The following is a 21,872-nucleotide window of genomic DNA, read 5'->3' on the forward strand; positions in this document are numbered from 1 at the left end:
TGATTCTATGCTGAGGAGTAGAGCACCTCTTCCAATTTTTAACCCAGTGTTGGCATCAATCAGTCCCAGGTCAGGTAGACCATAGCCAGATACAGAGTAAGATGCCTTCCTTTTACTCTGCCTAGCAATGCGTCTAAGCCACAACCTCAGAAGACCACCCATTACTTCACCAACATAAACTTTATCCAGTCCCCTAAAATTATACCATGCTTTATAATGTTGTCAAAAAGATAGCAATAGTTTTATAGCAACAAAATTAAAGTTTAATATATAATACCTTGTTTTACTTTCAGTACAGTGCATGTTGGAAGGCTTAAATCATTTTTCAGGAATGTCTAGCTTTTATTTAGTAATACTGAAGCATAATAATAATCATTATTACCTAGCTGAATAATTCTAATTTTTATATGTAATATATCCTATTGCAGATCAAATGTTGTACAATCTGTGTTCTGTACAGAATTAACTCCATTACTTGAGGTCATGTTCAAGATCAAATTGTACTTCAGTGAATCTCTGATCATTTATGCTGCCAATTTAGCATTGTTGCAAATCAAAAATCATTTTGTACCAATGCTAAATTGGCAGTGTAAATTCAAAGTGAAGACCTAGCCTGGTTCCAAAGTGATAAGGTGTGAGAGGGTGGTCCCCACCACTTTGTGACACCGCATAGAGTGTCAAACCTGGTTTGCAACATGCTCGGGGTCTGTTGGACCCCTTGACATTTTGTAAAACCACCTTATGTTAATTTAAGTCTTAACAGAATAGAAATTCCCCCTTCCCCACTCTCAACAGTTACATTTGTAATGAAAATTCAGTTTCATATACTAGGAGCTAATTTCCCAGATATCATTACTGATTTGTGATTTCAATGTTATTAATTGTATTTAAAATCTTAAACAGCACTGAAGTAGTAGACAAGAAAATTGAAGAATTTCTTTACAGCTTTTATAAAAAGCTAACAACAATGAGTCAAGAGTCCTTCTCTGCTCAGGTGAGGAATATTAACCGTATTACAAAGAATTTTTAAAAAACTGTATTATATGGTCTTGAATTAAGACCAATTTTTCTACTTGGATCTCATCCATCCAATGGACCTTTTTTTTAAAATAAAAAAATTTGAATGGAACTGTTACATAAATATTACAGAGAACAAATGTACCTGCAGTATATACTATTTCTAATCTACAATCCTCCCCTCTGTGACATTATCTGAAAACACATCAGGTTCCACATGTACGCTGACGGCACCCAGCTCTACCTCACCACCAGCACTGTCGACCCCTTCACTGCCTCTATGTTGTCAGGTTGCTTATCCTACTTCCAATCCTGCATGAGACGAAATTTCCTCCAATTTAAACAATGGGAAGACTGAAGCCATTGTCTTTGGCCCCTGCCACAAACTCTGTGCCCTAGCCACCGATTCCATCCCTCTCCCTGGTCACTGTCTGAGGCTGCACCAGACTGGTCACAACTTTGGTGTCCTATTTGACCCTGAGCTGAGATTCCGACCCCGTATCATCTCCATCACAAAGACCGCCTACTTCCACCTCCGTAACATCGCCTCAGCCTTTCTGCTGCTGAAACCCTCACCCTTGCTTTTGTCACCTCCACTCCCATACTCCTATTCCCACACTCTTCTGGCCGGCCTCCCATCTTCCACCCTCCATAAACTTAAGCTCATCCAAAACTCTAATGCCCGTATCCTAACATGCACCAAGTCATCCCTGTACTTACTGACCTACATTGGCTTCTGGTCCACCAACGCCTCAATTTTAAAATTCCCATCCTCGTGTTCAAATCTCTCCATGGCCTCACCCCTCTCTAACTCTGTAACCTTCTCCAGCTTTACCACCCTCCAAGAACTTTGCGTTCCTCCATAGAATCTTAGAAAATTTACGGCACAGAAGGAGGCCATTCGGCCCATCGTGTCCGTGCTGGCTGAGAAACGAGCCACCCAGCCTAATCCCACTTTCCCGCATTTGGTCTGTAGCCCTGCAGGTCATTGCTCTTCAGGTGCACATCCAGGTATTTTTTAAATGAGTTGAGGGTTTCTGCCTGTACCACCATCGCAGGCAGTGAGTTCCAGACCCCCACCACACTCTGGGTGAAAAATTCTTTCCTCATTTCCACTCTAATCCTTCTACTAATCACTTTAAATCTATGCCCCCTAGTTATTGGCCCCTCTGCTAAGAGAAATAGGTCCTTCCTATCCATTCTATCTAGGCTCCTCATAATTTTGTACACCTCAATCAAATCACCCCTCAGCCTCCTCTGTTTCGAGGAAAACAACCCCAGCCTTTCCAATCTATCATCAGAGCTAAAATTCTCCAGTCCTGGCAACATCCTCGTAAATCTCCTCTGCACCCTCACCAGTGCAATTACATCCTTCCTGTAATGTGACCAGAACTGTGCGCAGTACTCAAGCTGTGGCCACCTAGTGTTTTATACAGTTCCAGCATAACATCCCTGCTTTTATATTCTGTGCCTCGGCTAATAAAGGAAAGCATTCCGTATGCCTTCTTAACCACCTTATCTACATGTCCTGCTACCTTCAGGGATCTGTGGACATGCACTCCAAGGTCCCTCACTTCCTCTACAGCATCCTCCCATTTATTGTGTACTCCCTTGCCTTGTTTGCTCTCCCCAAATGCATTACCTCACACTTCTCCAGATTGAACTCCATTTGTCTCTTTTCTGCCCATCTGACCAGTCCATTGATATCTTCCTACAGTCTACAGCAGCTTTCCTCCTCACTATCAACCACACGGCCTATCTTTGTGTCATCCGCAAATTTCTTAATAATGCCCCCTATGTTTAAGTCCAAATCGTTAATGTATACCACATAAAGCAAAGGACCTAGTACCGAGCCCTGCGGCACCCCACTGGAAACAGCCTTCCATTCGCAAAAACACCCATTGACCATTACCCTTTGCTTCCTGCCACTGAGCCAATTTTGGATCCAATTTGCTACATTCCCTTGGATCCCATGGGCCTTTACTTTTTTGACCAATCTATCATGTGGGACCTTGTCAAAAGCCTTGCTAAAATCCATGTAGACTACATCAATTGCCCTCTTCAATCCTCCTTGTCACCTCCTCGAAAAATTCAATCAAGTTAGTCAGACACGACCTCCCCTCACACATCCGTGCTGACTGTCCTTGATTAGTCTGTGCCTTTCTAAGTGACAGTTTATATCCTGTCCCTCAGAATTGATTCCAATAATTTGCCCACCACCGAGGTAAGGCTGACTGGCCTGTAATTACTCGGTCTATCCTTTGCTCCCTTTTTAAACAATGGTACAACGATAGCAGTCCTCCAATCCTCCGGCACTACGCCTCTATCCAGTGAAGTTTGGAAAATGATTGTTAAAGCCTCCACTGTTTCCTCCCTGGCTTCTTTTAACAGCCTGGATACACTTCATCCGGCCGTGGTGATTTATCCACTTTCAAAGATGCTAATCCCCTTAATATTTCCTCTTTCACTGCATCATCCCTTTCCTTTGTGAAGATAGATGCAAAGTATTCATTAAGAACCATACCCACATCTTCCGCCTCCACACATAGTTTACCTTTTTGGTCTCTAGTAGGCCATTCTCTTTCCTTAGTTATCCTCTTGCTCTTAATGTATTTATAAAACATCTTTGGGTTTTCTTTGATTTTACCTGCTAATATTTTTTCATGGCCTCTCTTTGCTTTCCTAATTTCCTTTTTAACTTCACCCCTGCAATTTGTATACTCCTCTAAGCTTTCTGTAGTATTGAGTTTCCAGAGTCTATCATAGGCTTTCTTTTTCTGCCTTATCTTACCCTGAATACTTCTTGACATCCAGGGGGCTCTAGATTTGGCAGCTCCTCCCTTTTTCTTTGTGGGAACATGTTTACTCTGAACCCCTTGAATCACCCGTTTGAATGTCTCCCACTGCTCTGACATTGATTTACCTTCAAGTAGCTGTTTTCAGCTGTCTCCAGCTCTGGCATCTTGTGCATCCCCCATGTTCTTCGTCCCACCATTGGCGGCCATGCCTTCAACCCTCTAGGCCCTAAGCTCTGGAATTCCCTCCCTTTACCTCTCCGCTTCAGCAGCACTCTCTTGGTCACCTGTCTTAATGTCTCCTTCTTTGGCTTGGTATCAATTTTTGTCTGATTTATGCTCCTGTGAAGTGCCATGGGATGTTTTACTATGTTAGAGGTGCTCTATAAATGCAAGTTGTTGATTTTTACAACATTGAGTTGATTCTCCAGTGATGGCCTAAAATTTTATTTAGTCCTCCTTTCTCTTTGTGGGTCACTTGAGGATCACTCTTTTTAACTATTTTAGATAAGACTTATAAGAGTGCATATTTTGCTCCCATGGTAAATTCAGAGTTTGTGTTTGTTCACAAATTACTGTGTTTGTGTTCATCCTTGCTGTTGGTAACTTGTACAATGTATGCAGTTTTATTAGAGTTTAAAAATAAGCCTGAAGGGCAGTAGTTAAAAATATGTTAACAGAATCCAGTATTTGGCCATTGTTATTGAAACTGAAAATGCACTGTTGCACACGGTAGTGTTACAAATCTTATAAAAGTTTCTCACCACTTGACCATTTTTTAGTCTCCAGTACGAGATAAAGCCTCTTTTCTCAAAATACTCTTCCTCAGATCCCAATTGTCATCAGGTAAAATTCAACCACCATGGAGCAAGATGTCCCCCTCCTACCTTAGTCAAAGTCTTCGAGACTGCGTCCGAAGTGGCTTCCGGGAATTGACCAGGCCAGAAGGTCTTTGAGCAAATCTCTGCCCAAATCTTGGAACAAGATCATGAAGGGTCTAGACAGAGTGAATAGAGAGAAACTGTTCCCCTTGGCGAAAGGGTCAAGAACCAGAGGGCATAGATTTAAGGTGATTGGAAAAAGAACCAAAGGTGATATGAGGAAAAACTTTTTTACACAGCGAGTGGTTAGGATCTGGAATGCACTGCCCGAGGGAGTGGTAGAGACAGATTCAATCATGGCCTTCAAAAGGGAACTGGATAAGTACTGGAAAAGAAAAAATGTGCAGGGCTATGGGGATAGAGTGGGGCAGTGGGACTAGATGGATTGCTCATGAATAGAGCCGGCGCGGACTCGATGGGCCAAATGGCCTCCATCCGTGCTGTGACCTTCTATGATTCTATGAACAGAGGAAAGTAGTTTTTTGCCAGCTGAGATAGTGGGCTCGATATTCGCAGGGCAGCGGGTTCTCAGTGTGCTCCACATGCAATTACAGCTAATTGGAGCCACTTACCTTTGCTTCCGGGTTTCCCGCTGGTAAGCTGCGCGGCGGGTGGAGTGTGCATGTGCAGTAAGGTCTGTCAGCTGGAGGAGCCCTATTTAAAAGGGCAGTCCACCAATGCTCCTCCTGCAGCAAACAACCAATGCTGAACCATGGAGCAGGCCAGAGGGAAGGCTGCCCCAAGATTTTCAGACTCCTCACTCCAGCTGCTGCTGGATGGGGTGAGGAGGAGGAGGGGAATCTTTTTCCCGTCTGATGGGAGGAAGTGCCCTCCCTCCACCACGAAGAAGGCCTGGCTGGAGTTGGCCGAAGAGGTCACCAGCTGTGGCAATGTGCCACGAGCCTGGGTCCAGTGCAGGAAGAGATTTAATGACCTAACCAGGTCAGGCAAAGTGAGTATACTTACGCATTCTCCCACACTCCTTCTTCCACATCACCTCCACCACCACACAACCCCTTCTGCACTGCCACCACAACGCTCTTGCATCACTTCTCACATCCACTCATCTATCATCCTCACCTTGCCTACATGTACTCACCGCCCCTGTCCCCATTCGAACACTACCACGCAACCCAATCCTCATGCAATATCATGGCTATGTTGCACACGCACCCTCCCATGCATCTCCCTCACGCACAACCCCACCTACACCAATGCATGCAGCGGCTCACCATGCAACCATCACTCAATCACGCCTCTGTGTTTTGCCTTGATAGGAGAAGAGATGACAGAACGCCCGGAAGAGCGCACGGACCGGAGGGAGCCCGCCACACCAGATGGTCCTAACGGATGCGGAGCAGGCATTGGACATCAGCCGCACGCTGGAGTGCCTGTCTATGGCGGATGCCGAGGCTGGAATTGCACAAGTGGCCGGTGACAGAAAGCTAACACTCAGCACTCATGATAACGAATGATCTTAGCATCACTTGGCATCTGCAGCACCTCAACATCTGTCCACATGCCTAATATTGCTTTCTGTTCTCTTGCAGGGCCATCTGCGACCGCCGTGACTGTGGAGGGCGATTCCTCAGAGGACTTGCCAGCCTCTGAGGGTCCATCGTCACATCAGAGCCATACATCCACCAGCGCAGATACATAAACCTCGGTGGGTCCCTGTCCTCACTTAGTTGGGCTTGCACATGGTGAGTCACCACGCACATGTGAGCACAAGCAGACCCTGGTGGCAGGGGCAGCAGTGGAGAGTCCGCGTCGGTGGGAGTACTCTTCTCCAGGCTCTGCTCAGCTGGACCCAGATGCTGAACCCTGGGAGCCAGCCGTGAAAAGGAGAGTCGTCGAGGGGCAGCAGCAATTTGCCGAGGCGCTGGAACAGGTGCCACGCCCACTCTCCACAATCGCGCAGAGGATGGAGGAGTCCAACTCCTGCATGAGGGGAATGGTGGCACAGGTACAGGAGGATATCTCCGAGATAGTGTCGCAGGCGCATGAAGACATCTCTGAGATAGTTTCGCGGGTAGGTGTGGGAATATGTGCGATGACGGAAAGACTAGCCTCCCTCGAGCATCAAGCACGGCTCAACAATGACTCCATTCAGGCCCTGACAATGGCCTGATTCAGGGTGAGCAACATTCTGCCCCCTTGAACAGGTTGACAGATACTTTACAAGTAGCCTTCCAAGACCTCACACAAGTTCTCCAAACTGCCGTCCAGCAGGGTGGAAGGAGTGATGTGGGCCTGGGCCACGAGAGGGATGATGGTGAAAGGGGTCATGGAAGTGGGGACACCACTCAAAGCGCTCCCACGTCTCACCCGTTGCTCCCCTCTCAGCCAGTACCCACAATGCTGCCTCCTCTCTAGGTGGCCGAGTCTGCCCCTGTGCAGGTGGAGCAGTCTTTGGAGGGGCCCTCAAGGGCACCGAAACCCAGAGGGCGTCGGCCCAAAGCATCTCATCGGTCAGGGCATGACAAGAGCAACCTGCCACTACCTCTGCTGAAGCCACAGGAGTAGCACCACTTAGGGGTTCCCGGACACGCAAGGCGAAGGTTTTGTGAGCACAAAGGGAATGCACAAGGGTGTCTGATGATTTGTCATGTTTTTTATTTATATTTGTTTTATTTCACATGCACAATAAATCTTATTATCACCACTACTGCCATGTCTTGTCCATTCTTGACTGGCTTGTGGAATAGGTCCCTTTCATGGGGGATGATGCCACCCATTGTGTCACTGCAGAGTGGGTGTAGGTGTATTTGCAGGGCTCTTTTGTGCAGACGACTGAGAGACGTTGGCGATGTCCCCGGTGGCATCCTGGAAGGATGCGGAGGAGAAGTTGTTGAGGGCAGTGGTGACTTTGACAGCGACAGGTAAGAAGATGGTGCTCGGGCCAGCCGGGAGCAGCTCGGCATGAAGGAGGCTGCAGATGTCCACGACTACATGTCGAGTGACTCTGAGCCTCCATGTGCACTGCTGCTCAGAGAGGTCCAGGAAGCTGAGCCTCGATCTGTAGACCCTGTGGCGAGGGTAGTGCCCTCTGCGATGCATCTCTCTCTGCGGTTGCCCTCCCTCCTGTTGTGCAGGTGGATGTGTCACAGCATTGTGTTGTGGAGCTCCACGTGTCAGAGGTGGACGGCGAGGCTGGTGATGCTGTTTGCTGTCCAAGGAGGTCATGACTGCAGCTACGGCGGCCCCCATCCGGAAGTTTGAGGGGGTCCGCAAGGTAGGTAAATGTGTCTGGACACCGGGGTAAGTATGCAAGTTTGTGAATTTTATTGTTAGGAGGAGGGTGGTGGAGGCCAAACTTTGTCCAAAGTGACAGAATGGCCTCCTGCAATGCGTGAGGGTCTCTTTTCCCCCCCACCTGTCAAATGGACCTTTGCAGCTGCCACAGGCTGATGGCTGCAACACGTCCATTTCAACTGGGAGTGTTTCCCCCAGTACGGGAAACAGTCTCAGTTAATTTCAAAATCCCATCCCTCCTAAAATATCAGGTCAATCAAGTCTGTAAACGATCTGAAGTACCTGTTTAAGTACTTTAAGTGGCACCCCGCCGGCTTCAATTACCGGCGGGAGTCCCACATGCAGGGGCTGCGCGCGCATGTCAGCACGTCACTGGGGAACTCGGAAGCGGGCGGGTTGGAGCCGGGCTCCAGACCCGTCCCGGGAATCCCGGATTTTCGCAACCCCCCCCACCACGAACGCACCCGATTGCGGGTGAGAAAATTGAGCCCAGTAACTCTGGCTTCTTGGTGTTTACACCAGAGGATCACCCTGTCTTCAAATTGCATCTGGTACTAAGACACCAACATGAATTGGCAAGAACTCTTGAAGGTCAAGCTAAGGATACAGCTTTCCCACCCATTTGGAACATCATTAATCACAAAATAATTAAAAGCTTCCTCCAGTGTGTGTCTGTGAATAAGACCTTGGTGTTTTTCCAGCTATCCTGATTAAGGATTTTCAGGAATCTGGTTTTAGAGTTGGTCTTTGGCAATAAACCTTGGGCCAAGTTAAGTTCTCTTCTCTTAAGTAGATCAAACAAATCATGAATGGTATTCTAGACCTTTCATCCATAATCATTGTCACATGGAAGAGTAACAATGCCCTTGTCGATTATTTTCCTCCATGAATACTTTTGGAAATACTCATTAAATAACTTTGCTTCCATCTTTAATTATTCCATCACATTTAGCCTTTAAAATTCCAACTTCCTCCCAAACCATTTTATTTAGTGTTGTACATACCAACTTTAGAGTCCTACAATCTTTTAGGGAAGGTTAGTCAACTTCACCATTACAAAACACTGGCCACAATTCATAGCAGATATTGGTTATATCATGCCCAACAGGTCAAATGTTCAAGCTGAAAATGATTACAGGGAAAGGTATCTTCTAGTGGATTTCCTTCCCTCTTTCCCCTTTGTGTTGAAGATAGCTTGATTTGAGGAATACTACACCTGGAGGTGAGTAATCTATGGTTTCAGCCACCCTGCATTCCCAATTAAATATTTCACTACTGCAAACTCACTCCTGTTTTTATTTGAACAGGTTACAGCATTGATAAAGCTTAAACTGTGTGAAGACACACATCTAGGAGAAGAAGTAGACAGAAACTGGGATGAAGTTTTTACGCAACAATATCTCTTCGACAGGCTGACCCTGGAGGTATTAAGATAAAATACTAAGTATGAATAAGAAATTTTAGGAAACAACAATGCATTATTCTACACGGCCAAGCTGTTCATGAAAATTTACTTGACTCAGCAGAGAATTTTATTTCTTTTAATATATTCGAACTAATTTCTAGCTTGTGCATTTTAAGTTTTGTTATTTAAAAAAAAAATTTGAATAACTGTTGTGAGAATAAGCCATCTTCTTAGTAGTGGACCACATTACATTAATTCCACTTTAACTATTTCACTTACATTTTGCAGGAATTAGGAAGGGAAAGACGGGAAGTTTTGACTTCCTTATATATGTTGGCTTTTAATTTGGGAGACAATTAAATGGATCAGTTGATTTAATAGAAATGGGTAGGGGAAGAATGCTTCAAAATTCCCTATTTCTTTTGTCTTTTTTTTCCCCTTTGTTTTATTTTTCTTCCTTGAACTCAGTTCACGGATGGTGACACCTTGCCCCTTACTGCAGCCACCCTGCCCCGCCCTTTCAACCACCATGATGGCAGTTTGTCCCGTATTGCCAAATCGCATCTTGGTCTTTCCCTCTACTCCTCAGGCACCTTCTCCTCCTTCGAGCACCTCACCTTGTTCCACCCCTCTTTCTTTTGTTTTAAAATCCTTGTTTTCAACTGCCCCCCCCCCCTCCCTCAGCCTCTGCACTGAGTGAATCCAGATTCTCAATGATTTCAATCTCCATCTCATCTCACTTTCTCCTCTCTCCTCTGACTGCCCTCTTGTCCTCCTTTAAACCTCTCCTTCCATATAAACTCTCCACCCCCTAACCTTGGCATCTCATGTGGCCTCTCTACTTCCATGTCTCAATCACAGACAAGCCATCACTGACCACTTCCTTGTATCTCTCACCATCCATATCCTCTTACTCACTTCTGACCCCACTTCCTTTGTGTCCATTTCTGGGGGGAAAAAAACTCACCCAAGTCACTTACAAATGCACTTTCAAACTCTCAATTGCCTAGCCTTTGACCTTCCATTCTCCACATTACTTCTGCAGCTGTAGACCTGCTCAACCACTCCCTTACCTCTGTCTTTGATGCCCTTGTCCTGAGTAAAACCTTTACACACTCCCATCCTGGTCATTCCCCTGGTGTGGCCTCCAACTTCTCTCCCTCAAGGCCAAGGAACGCAGACTTGAGCGTATCTAGTGCACAACTGGTTTAGCCATCCATCGCCAGATCTGGCTGAACTACATCAAGCACTATCTAGCATCACTCTACTCTGCCAAAACCACCCACCACTCCAGGAGCACCCTGGACAGCAAAGATAATCTCTGACTTCTTTTCTCCACTATAATGTGTCTGTAAATGAATCCCAGTGCATGGTTTGCCTTTTTTATGGCCTTATTAATTTGCATCGCTACTTCTAATGATTTGTATATTTGTACCTTGAGATCCCTTTGCTCCTCTACCCCATTTAGCCTTCTTATTCTTCCTACCAAAATGCACCTCCTCGCACTTATCTATATTGAAATTCATTTGGCAATTACATAGCCATTCTTCAAGTTTATTAATGTCTTCTTGCATTTAGATGCATTCTTCCTTTGTATTAACTACACCGCCCCCCCCCCCAATTTGGTGTCATCTGCAAATTTTGTAATTGTACTTCCGATTCCCGAATCCAAATCATTAATGTAAATTGTAAACAGTGGTCCCAGCACCGATCCCTGTGGAACACCACTTCCCACCTTTTGCCAGTCTGAGTAGCTACCCTTAACCCCTACTCTCTGTTTTCTGTTTTGTAGTCAGCTTGATATCCATTCTGCTACCTGTCCCCTGACTCCAAATGCTCTGACCTTAGTCATGAGTCTACAATGTGATAAGACCTTATTGAAGGCCTTTTGAAAATCCAAATATATTACATCTACTGCATTACCCATGTCTACTCTTTCTGTTGGTATGTGGAGGATGCATAATACAGAAGATGGATAGGTTACCTTCCTTGTAAAGTCTCCTTCATTCCACAAACATTATACATTCTCCTCATGCTACGATTCCACCCATGCATCCCTGCAGGGTATAATTTGTTGGGGTGTGGGGGAGTTAGATATCAATGGATAGTCAGTTTAAGGTTAAAAAGAGTTGAGGCCATGCTTCAGGTCCTGGGTTTTATATGATGCAGGAATCTGTGTGCAGCACCTGCTATCTGCAGCAACATCCTAATATTTTTATGTACATGCCCAGCTTATAGCTTACCCAAAATTAGTCAAGTTAGACTTTACTCCTATAGTATGTGAAGGATCCCTATTCAAAGAATGAAGACCTGATAAGTCAGGTAATCTGCCTACATTACCCTAGCGGAGAGTTCAAGAATTAGAGGACATAGATTTAAGCTGATTGGCAGAAGGATTAGAGGAGACATGAAGAACATTTTTACCCAGAGGGTGGTGGGTGTATGGAATTCGCTGCCCGAATTGGTGGTAGAGACAGGGACCCTCAACTCTTTTAAAAAGTACTTCGACCTGCACCTAAAGTGCTGTAAGCTGCAAGGCTACGGACCGGGTGCTGGGAGGTGGGATTAGAATGGGCACCTGTTTGTTCTTCGAGCCGGTGCGGACACGATGGGCCGAATAGCCCCCTTCTGTGCTGTATCTTTTCTATGGTTCTAAGTGTAACAAATTCATTACACTTCAAAAGAACTTCTTTGGCTGAAGTGCATTGGGATGTTCTTAGGACATGAAAGGTGCTATACAAATGCAAGTTCTTTATCATCTTTCTATGCAGGTAGAGGTAAAGAAGGGCTAAATACTGGTTATAGTTGAGGGTTGTGCAGTAAAACTGCAGATTACCGCATTGGCTGTGTTTTGTGATATTACTTGAAGTTCTATATATTTTTATATTTAAAGAATTTGGATATTGTTATATTTTTACAATATCCACATTTTATATATCTCAGCTGAGGATGAGTGGGAGACCTCCCTCCCAATCCTTTCGTACTAACATTCTGTAACTGGTCACTAAGGTATATGAGGAAATGTGGGCTTGGACCTACATGCACCATTCTATGTACGTTGGAACACTACAACTTCTTCCATAATACAGTAGTTATAGAATTTCAGGCAAGTGAGCAGAAAGTTTTTCTTAGTTTGGTTTTTTTTCTCTGATTAATATTGATTCAGAACAGCCCTAGCAAAATTATATGATTGTATTTAAAAAGTGCAACTAACGTGTTATTACCATGGTATCTTTTATTTTAACAGATTCAAGCTCTTAAGTCATTCACCAAAGCAGACATGGTGGAGTGGTTCAAAGCCCACCAGGGACACAAGAGTAAAAAACTTAGTATTCATGTAAGTGCAGTGCACTCACCAGAATTGTCCTTACATTTAACTTATCTCCTATGTATATACCACATATGTAGAAAGACATTACTGGAAATGTCATCTGCTTTAGATTGAATGAGATGCCAAAATAGTGCAAACATTTTTATTGTCCTTATTTGTTTTTAAATGTCCAAACCCCGCCCCCCCCCCCCCCCACCAATGATTTAGTGCATGGCCTCAAATGCATTAGTAGCTGAGCCATACGGTTGGGATTTAATCCGGAATTATGTCCTCCTGTGCTATCCAAACTCTTTGTCACAACTGTAAATCAATACTGAAAGAATTTGGCACAAATTCAAATACACTTAAGAATATGTTGTAAAATGTAATCGATGATAAAAGCATTCTGATATGTAATGAGCATTCTGTACCATTGTTGTTCATATTAGGGGCTGTTGTCGTTAACTTTTTTCAATTAATTAATTGTTTTATTTCCCAGTCGGCACAAATTTTGTTTTGCAAATTAATCGATTACTGCATAGTAGGGTTCTAACATTCAAAATATAGAGGGTTCCTCAGCACAATGCTTTTCCAAATCACATTCCATTCCCATCTCTCTCGAGTCTATCCTCCATTTCCAATTTGATTACTGTATTTTGATAAAATGGCTCCTGTACTGTAAATGGTGTTTCAGCATAAACTGCTAATTACATTTTTTTTAAACTTACAAATGTGAATGTACAGTCTCCAGTTCATCTGTTTTACCAAGAACTGCTGTTCAAACAGAATTTTATTCAAGCAAACAAGGAAAGAATTTTGTACAGAGAAAAAAATTAATATGTTAATAGGCAAACGAGATCAGTTCGACCCAGCTTTGGCTGATTACAAAAATCTGTTTGCTAAGTTGTGTGTGCAGAATCCATGTTGTTTTAATCAGGACTCCCCTAGGGTAGATTTTGTGTCAGTATAAGCTCAAGACAGACACATGGTAGCTTTCATACGGACTTAAGACCAAATCTCCAAGCTGTCTGTTCTGGTCATCGGTAATTTAAAATAAAATGGTGTGTGCACATGCCTGCAAAATAAAGTCGAGCTACCCTGCTGAGAATCTGTAACAGATAGTTCCACACAATCCGTTTTAACGGATTTGTATACAGAGTTTGGATTATGGCCATGTTACTGTAGGAAACTTGTAGTTGACTAAATTCAACTGTACAAATTACAATTATTGAAGACTACGCTAGGATCAATTTAAAAAATTCGTTTTAAGCACTTAGAGTTGCCTGTTGAAAGGGTTTTCAGCAGTAGGTAGATAGAACTTTTTCATATGCAGCTTTAATTTTTTTTAAATGCAGTTTCAGTAAGCTGAAAATGTGGACTGTGCAGCTTTGTGATTTATTGTCCATTTGTAGAGGGTGAATAAGTGCTGTAAGATGCAAATAACAGATTGAAATTCGGTTTTTGATATGTGAGGAAACCTAATAGGAGGATCCTACTGTACTAAATCCTGTTGTTTTGTGGTTTTGTAGGTGATTGGACATGGGCAACATGAACCAGATAAAACCATTGATGACTCCACAAAGCCAATGTATGGAGAAGTGTCTCAGCTTACTTTCTTACCTGTGTCTTCTCTGATGGGACATACGACTCCCATTAATGATATTGATGCTTTTACTTCAAGACTCAAACTTTTCCCCTTCCATAAAATTTTGAAATGATGTTTATCAATTGGAAGCAGTCACAGGAAGAACATGCAGTGTGTTACTAAGAATATGCAGTTTACGTATAAAATGAAATCCTATTTCTTAGTGTTTTTGCTTTAAGAGGAAAAACATTCCACCATAAATTGGTGGAATTTCAAATGTAAGTTTGTCAATATAAGTAGCTAATTTAAGAGTGCAGTTTGATGACTGTGTACTTCGCTGATAACCTAATAATGATGCAGATGCATCAAAATTCATTGAGGCACAAATGCAAGTAAATATTTGGATCATAATGAAGTTTGGTTTGTCATTACTTTGCTTTTTTGAAAAAATGTCACTTAAAACAGTTTGGCAAAGCATTCTTTTGAAGGAGGAGGAAGTATTATGAATGCTCCATGTGCCTAGTAGGCCTGCTCTTAACTAGTGGGTTTGGTTGAGAGGAGTATTGAACTTGTCCAAATGTTTTGCCTATTAGCTTTCTGTCCAAACCTGCCTATATAGAACAGACCAGTTCTGCATGGGAAGCGATCATTAATTTATTCAGTGGTGATTAATTCTCCAACCAGCTGGTGTTCTCAAAGACCAAATTGATATATTCGCAAAAAAATTCTAATCCTTTAAACAGAACTTTGAGTGAATTGTTTTGGACCTGTATTGTTTTAATGCTTTATAGTTTTGGTGGGGGAGTAGTGAATTAAGTTTTAGTTTTCATGAATTACTGGTTCTGTAACCAGAATAAATACATCCCACTCATTAAAGCTAATTTGTGTGTGTTTTACTTAAATTAATCATTGATATTTAGCAAACTGATAGAGCAATCTAAAACTAGACCTCAGCAAGAATCAACTTGAAAATGTTACCTTTTTTTGGCCGGGGTGGGGAGGAAGTTGGGGGGGGAATAATGAAGGGAAAAACTTATTAGCTGTTCTCAAATGTGCATGGATAAGAGTACAGAAAGTATGGATGTGACTATTTAGATCTGAGAGTTCGGATTCTAATGTTATGTTGGAGTTACTTTACGCTGGTGGAGGTTTAGCACATCAAACTGAATTATTTTATCATGGATAAGGGAGTGTGCTTTCATTGCAACAATTTTTAATAAGAGTCTGCAGAGTTTTTTCCCCACTCTGCAGATTTTTAAAAAAGTTCTGTTGAAGAAGGGTTCGGGAATGGAGTCAAATTCATGATTGTATAAATAAGGAAGTCGGGACTATGTCCTGTACTCACCAATTTGCATCGAGTATTTTAAATTCATAACAACAGGATCAATGTTGCACAATTACTTTGTTCAGTCCTGTACTTAACATTGCTGTGTTTTCTTTTCATGACTGATTTTTAAAAACTTCATTTTGTTTCATTTCTGATACATTTCTCTCTTCCCGCCAGTCTCTGATCAGTGATTGGAGGGTGGCAAATATAACCCCACTATTTAAAAAAGGAGGGAGCGACAAAACAGGGAACTACAGACCAGTTAGCCTAACATCAGTAGTAGGGAAAATGCTAGAGTCTATAATAAAGGATGTGATAACAGGACACTTTTAGAAAATATCAACGGGATTAGACGAAGTCAACATGGATTTATGAAAGAGAAGTCATGTTTGACAAACCTACTGGAGTTTTTTGAGGGTGTAACTGGTAGAATAGATAAGGGAGAATCAGATTGGGGGTAATATACTGGCATGGATTGAGAATTAGTTAACAGACAGGAAACAGAGAGTAGGAATAAATGGATCTTTTTCGGGGTGGCAGGCAGTGACTAATGGGGTACCGCAGGGATCAGTATTTGGGCCCCATCTATTCACAATATATATCAATGATTTGGATGGGGGAGCCAAATGTAATATTTCCAAGTTTGCTGAGGACACAAAACTAGTTGGGATTGTGAGTTGTGAGGAGGATGCAAAGAGGCTTCAAGGCGATTTAGACAAGTTGAGTGAGTGGGCAAATACATGGCAGATGTAGTATAACGTGGATAAATGTGAAGTTATCCACTTTGGAAGGAAAGGCAGAGTATTAATTAAATGGTGATAGATTGGGAAATGCTGATGTACAAAGGGACCTGGGTGTCCTTGTACACCAATCACTGAAAGCAAACATGCAGGTGCAGCAAGTAGTTCGGAAGGCAAATGGTACGTTGGCCTTCATTGCAAGAGGATTTGAGTACAGGAGCAAGGATGTCTTACTGCAGTTATACAGGGCCTTAGTGAGACCACACCTGGTGTATTGTGTGCAGTTTTGATCTCCTTATCTAAAAAAGGATATACTTGCCATAGAGGGAGTGCAGCGAAGGTTCACCAGACTGATTCCTGGGATGGCAGGATTGTCGTATAAGAGATTGGGTCGACTAGGCCTGTATTCACTCGAATTTAGAAGAATGAGAGGGGATTTCTTTGAAATGTATAAAATTCTGACAGGGCTAGACAGACTGGATGCAGGGAGGATGTTTCCCCTGGCTGGGGGGTCCAGAACCAGGGGTCACAGTCTCAGGATACGGGGTAGGACATTTAGGACTAAGATGAGGAGAAATTTCTTCACTCAGAGGGTGGTGAACCTGTGGAATTCTCTGCCACAGAAGGCTGTGGAGGCCAAGTCACTGAATATATTTAAAAAGAGATAGATGGATTTCTAGACACAAAAGGCATTAAGGGGTATGGGGAGAGAGCGGAAATATGGTATTGAGATAGAGGATCAGCCATAATCATATTGAATGGCGGAGCAGGCTCGAAGGGCCGAATGGCCCGCTCCTGCTCCTATTTTCTATGTTTCTATGTGATATCTTATGCAGTTGAACATTAGGTGAAAGTTCTGGAGGGGTTTTGCTTTGTGGTGCCCTGCACCATGGTCATGGAGCTAGGTTTCTAAAAACAATCTTCAAAAAAGGAGCTGGCATTGCTGAGCGAGATGGGGAAAGAATTCAGTGGGAAAACTTCTGGAGCGGGTAATCAGCATTGATTCTTATGTTACTCTTAGAAAATCAGCTATTATAAAAGAGCTATCAATTCAGTGGTCTTCTAATGACACACCTATATAACTGGGAATGGGCATATAACAGTTGGTTATAAGAAAAGTGAAAGTCTGGATCTATGCAATAAATTATTCTTGGCTGAGAATGCAGGTTTCTGCTGAGCTCTAGTGGTGGCAAGGTCCTAGGGTGAATTTTATTATTTTCTTCCTCCTCCCTCTTTCACACTTATAAGTTGTGTGTGAGAAGTTAATTTTGGAAAGTTTGAGAACAGAAACCTGCATCCCATCCAATAGACTTTGTGGCACTGTGATGGGATAGAAACATAGAAAATAGGAGCAAGCGTCGGCCATTCGGCCCTTCGGGCCTGCTCCGCCATTCAAAATGATCATGGCTGATCGTCTCACTCAGTACCCTGCTCCTGCTTTTTCCCCATATCCCTTGCTCCCTTTAGCATTAAGAAATATATCTATCTCCTTCTTGAATACATCTAATGACTTGGCCTCCACTGCCTTCTGATTGCAGCTGATTTAAAAATCTACCAGGCTCCCCTGTCTGATCAGTCGATCAATGAATTGGTCAGTGTAGGTCTCAGCCGTACAGACCAGGATGCATGTAGATTTTAGCCTGTTATGTGCTGAGAGAGCTGATCTCAGTTGGGGGCAGCGATAGGGAATTAGAGTGAGCTTAAAGATACTTAGCAAAAGAGAAGAAAACTTGGGCTGGTTTCCATTGTCCATGGCCGTTTACTGAGAACAGCATTGGTCATAACTGTGAACACACCGCCCCACCCCCAGTTGAATAGCCTGCCAGCACTCATAGGCCTCCTGGATAAGGTATCAGAGGGTGATGCTCATGGAACTGCTGTCTCAGCATAAGTCTGTGCCTTTGGAGAGGAAGGGGCAACAAAAACCTACCATTTGCAAATGTGTGCAATGCTGTTGTTTCCCATTCATTATCAGCCAGGTCATTATCACCTCTATTAAGTGATTTTAAATATCCTAATTAAAGTCATAGTAGAAATAAGGAGGCACAAGTTCAAAAACATGTGGCATGGGTTTCGAGGTAAGGTAGTGGAGGCAAACGCCCTGGATTCACTTGAGAAATGGCTGGATGCTTGGGAATGGGCAGAATGGTCGTCTGCATATGTACCATGTGGTGATCTGCATCTCGTGCGGCTATCAGGCTAGATAAGGTAAGAGCTAATTGATAATTAATCAATCATATGAGGGCAGGCCAGAACTGTGCAGAAGGTACTTGATGTAGGAGTGAGTGAGTGTAGCCCAGACAACCGCAAATATAAGAAATGTCTTCGGGTTGACTTGCAGGAACTCAGTTAATAGGCTTCAGCAACAGCTGGGGATATTCAATACGTGAGTCTGAACCTGTAACAGTATACAATACAGGGAAGGGTAATCCCAAGCAACACAAACGTATGGTAGGCAAGGTTTTTTTTGATTCATTCTAGGGATATGGGCATCGCTAGCAAGGTCAGCATTTATTGGTCATCCCTAATTGCCTTTGAGAAGGTGGTGGTGAGCTGTCTTCTTGAACCACTGTAGTCCGTGTGAAGATAGTCCCACGATCCTGTTAGGTAGGAAGTTCCAGGAATTTGATCCCGCGCCCATGAAGGAACAGCGATATTTGTCCGAGTCAGGTTGCTGTGAGACTTGGAGGGGAACGTGGAGGAGATGGTGTTCCTTTGTAGCTGCTGCCCTGTAGGTGGTGGAGGTCTTGGGTTTGGGAGGTGCTGTTGAAATGATAAATATATACACAAGCAGCTGGTAGTTGTAGGTGGTTATGCTTAGGTGAATAGATCACCTTTTCTGCAGCTGTGACCAGGGGGCCTGCAAGGGGTTTTGCCTCTTGAGTACGAGGGTAAGGAACATAATAGAGCAGGTGGAAAAACATCTGTAAAGTGGGAGAACAGCCAAAAGTCAGTGTTTATGTGGTGAGTTAATGCATTAGCAATTACAGAGACCTAGCTGCAGCCAGAGCAAGCCTGGGAGGTAATATAGAAAGTACAGGGAACATAGGAAAAGGGTGGCAGTATTAATAAAAGACACCATCATGGGAGTAGAAAGGAGGGATCTAAATGATTATAATCAATAGATGGAATCACTGAGTACAGCTAAGGAAAGGATGGAAAATGCTGATGGGGTATTTCATAGACTTCTTGACTGTACAGGAAAGGGAGAATCTTGTGGGAAAGGTCCTATTAAGTATTTTAAATGTATGTCTTTGGCAATTTTCCCTTTTATTGACATGCCTGTATTCCAATTTTTTTTTTTGGTTACATGCATGTGAATGTAATTTGGATTAATCTATAAAAAACAAAAATACATAATCTAATCTTTGGATAGAATCATAGAAGTTTACAACATGGAAACAGGCCCTTCGGCCTAACATGTCCATGTCGCCCAGTTTATACCACTAAGCTAGTCCCAGTTGCCTGCACTTGGCCCATATCCCTCTATGCCCATCTTACCCATGTAACTGTCCAAATGCTTTTTAAAAGACAAAATTGTACCCGCCTCTACTACTGCCTCTGGCAGCTCGTTCCAGACACTCACCACCCTTTGAGTGAAAAAATTGCCCCTCTGGACCCTTTTGTATCTCTCCCCTCTCACCTTAAATCTATGTCCACTCGTTATAGACTCCCCTACCTTTGGGAAAAGATTTTGACTATCTACCTTATCTATGCCCCTCATTATTTTATAGACTTCTATAAGATCACCCCTCAACCTCCTACTCTCCAGGGAAAAAAGTCTCAGTCTATCCAACCTCTCCCTATAAGTCAAACCATCAAGTCCCAGTAGCATCCTAGTAAATCTTTTCTGCACTCTTTCTAGTTTAATAATATCCTTTCTATAATAGGGTGACCAGAACTGTACACAGTATTCCAAGTGTGGCCTAACTAATGTCTTGTACACCTTCAACAAGACATCCCAACTCCTGTATTCAATGTTCTGACCAATGAAACCAAGCATGCTGAATGCCTTCTTCACCATCCTATCCACCTGTGACTCCACTTTCAAGGAGCTATGAACCTGTACTCCTAGATCTCTGTTCTATAACTCTCCCCAACGCCCTACCATTAACGGAGTAGGTCCTGGCCCGATTCGATCTACCAAAATGCGTCACCTCACATTTATCTAAATTAAACTCCATCTGCCATTCATCGGCCCACTGGCCCAATTTATCAAGATCCCGTTGCAATCCTAGATAACCTTCTTCACTGTCCACAATGCCACCAATCTTGGTGTCATCTGCAAACTTACTAACCATGCCTCCTAAATTCTCATCCAAATCATTAATATAAATAACAAATAACAGCGGACCCAGCACCGATCCCTGAGGCACACCGCTGGTCACAGGCCTCCAGTTTGAAACCAATTGGCTACCTCACCCTGGATCCCGTGAGATCTAACCTTATGTAACAACCTACCATGCGGTACCTTGTCAAAGGCTTTGCTAAAGTCCATGTAGACCACGTCTACTGCACAGCCCTCATCCATGTGGGGGAGGGGAAGGATTAACTGCTTTGACAGGTAATTTCACGGATTATCTGGTTATTATCTCATTGCTGTTTGTAGGACCTCACTGCACGTAGATTGGCTGCTGCGTTTCTATACTTCAAAAGTACTCCATTGGCTGTAAAGTGCTTTGGGACGTCCTGAGATCATGAAAGACGTGGGGCTCAATTTTGAAATGGTAGCGGGTTGGCAGTGGAGGGTGGGGGGAGAGGAGGGAGGAGGAGAGAGCGCGAGATCGGGTGCTGGAACAGAGAGTGGAGGACACTGAAGATTGGGGGGTGGGGGGGGGGGGGAAGAGAAAGAGTGGAAGATCGGGGAGGGAAATCGGAGTGGGACATTGGGGGGGGGGGGGGGAGGGGGAGAGGAGGAGATCGGAGAAGGTCAGGAGGAGATCGAGGGGGGGGGGGTGGGGGGAGGGAGGAAAGAGGGACTTCGGAAAGGAGATATCAGACATCGGAGCAGGGTGGAAAGGTAGGTTTATTTTGTTTTTTTAAACTTTGTGCAATGGTTTTTTATCTCATTTATTTTTGCCTGATCCGACCCTTCACGTCTGGTTTCACCAGGCGTGAATCGGAAGCAGTGGGAAAGCCGCCCAGGTAAATTTAAAATTGTTTCAACTATCTACTACATCAGAAATAAAGTATCTTAAGGAGCTTTAATTGCCGGCAGGACTTCGGGATTCGTGAAGCGCACGCGCACACAAGCGCATCTGTGGGGAACCTGGAAGTCGGCGAGTTGGAGACAGCTTCCAAACCCGCTCAGGATTTGCCATTTTCGCAGCCCCCCGCCCCCATAATTTGATTTTAAAATTGAGCCCCATATAAATGCAAGTTCTTTCTTTTCCTTAATGGCTCTATAGAACTATGATACCATGATTATCCCTTTGGAGATATTTATATTTTTTAGATGAGGATTATACCCTTTCAATGATGATTAATGTATGCCCAAAAGCACTTAAAATATTACAGTATTAAGTTCTCAAAAAGCAAATTCATTATGACCATTGCA

General features: G+C 43.5%; 1 protein-coding gene across 4 annotated transcripts in view; it reads left to right on the top strand.

Annotated features, from left to right (window-relative positions):
* LOC137325297 (nardilysin-like) overlaps positions 1-15,124 on the top strand; it is a 107,250-nt gene extending 92,126 nt beyond the window's left edge. For 2 of the 4 annotated variants that reach the window (XM_067990220.1, XM_067990221.1), the window contains exons 28-31: positions 904-994; positions 9,256-9,372; positions 12,601-12,690; positions 14,193-15,124. In XM_067990220.1, the coding sequence (XP_067846321.1) occupies positions 904-994; positions 9,256-9,372; positions 12,601-12,690; positions 14,193-14,381 (487 nt within the window). In that variant the 3' untranslated portion in view covers positions 14,382-15,124. The other 2 variants (XR_010963856.1, XR_010963857.1) reach the window with 2 other exon arrangements.
* The last annotated feature ends 6,748 nt before the right edge of the window (positions 15,125-21,872 follow it).

Source organism: Heptranchias perlo, chromosome 9, assembly GCF_035084215.1.
Source record: "Heptranchias perlo isolate sHepPer1 chromosome 9, sHepPer1.hap1, whole genome shotgun sequence".
NCBI lineage: Eukaryota > Metazoa > Chordata > Chondrichthyes > Hexanchiformes > Hexanchidae > Heptranchias > Heptranchias perlo.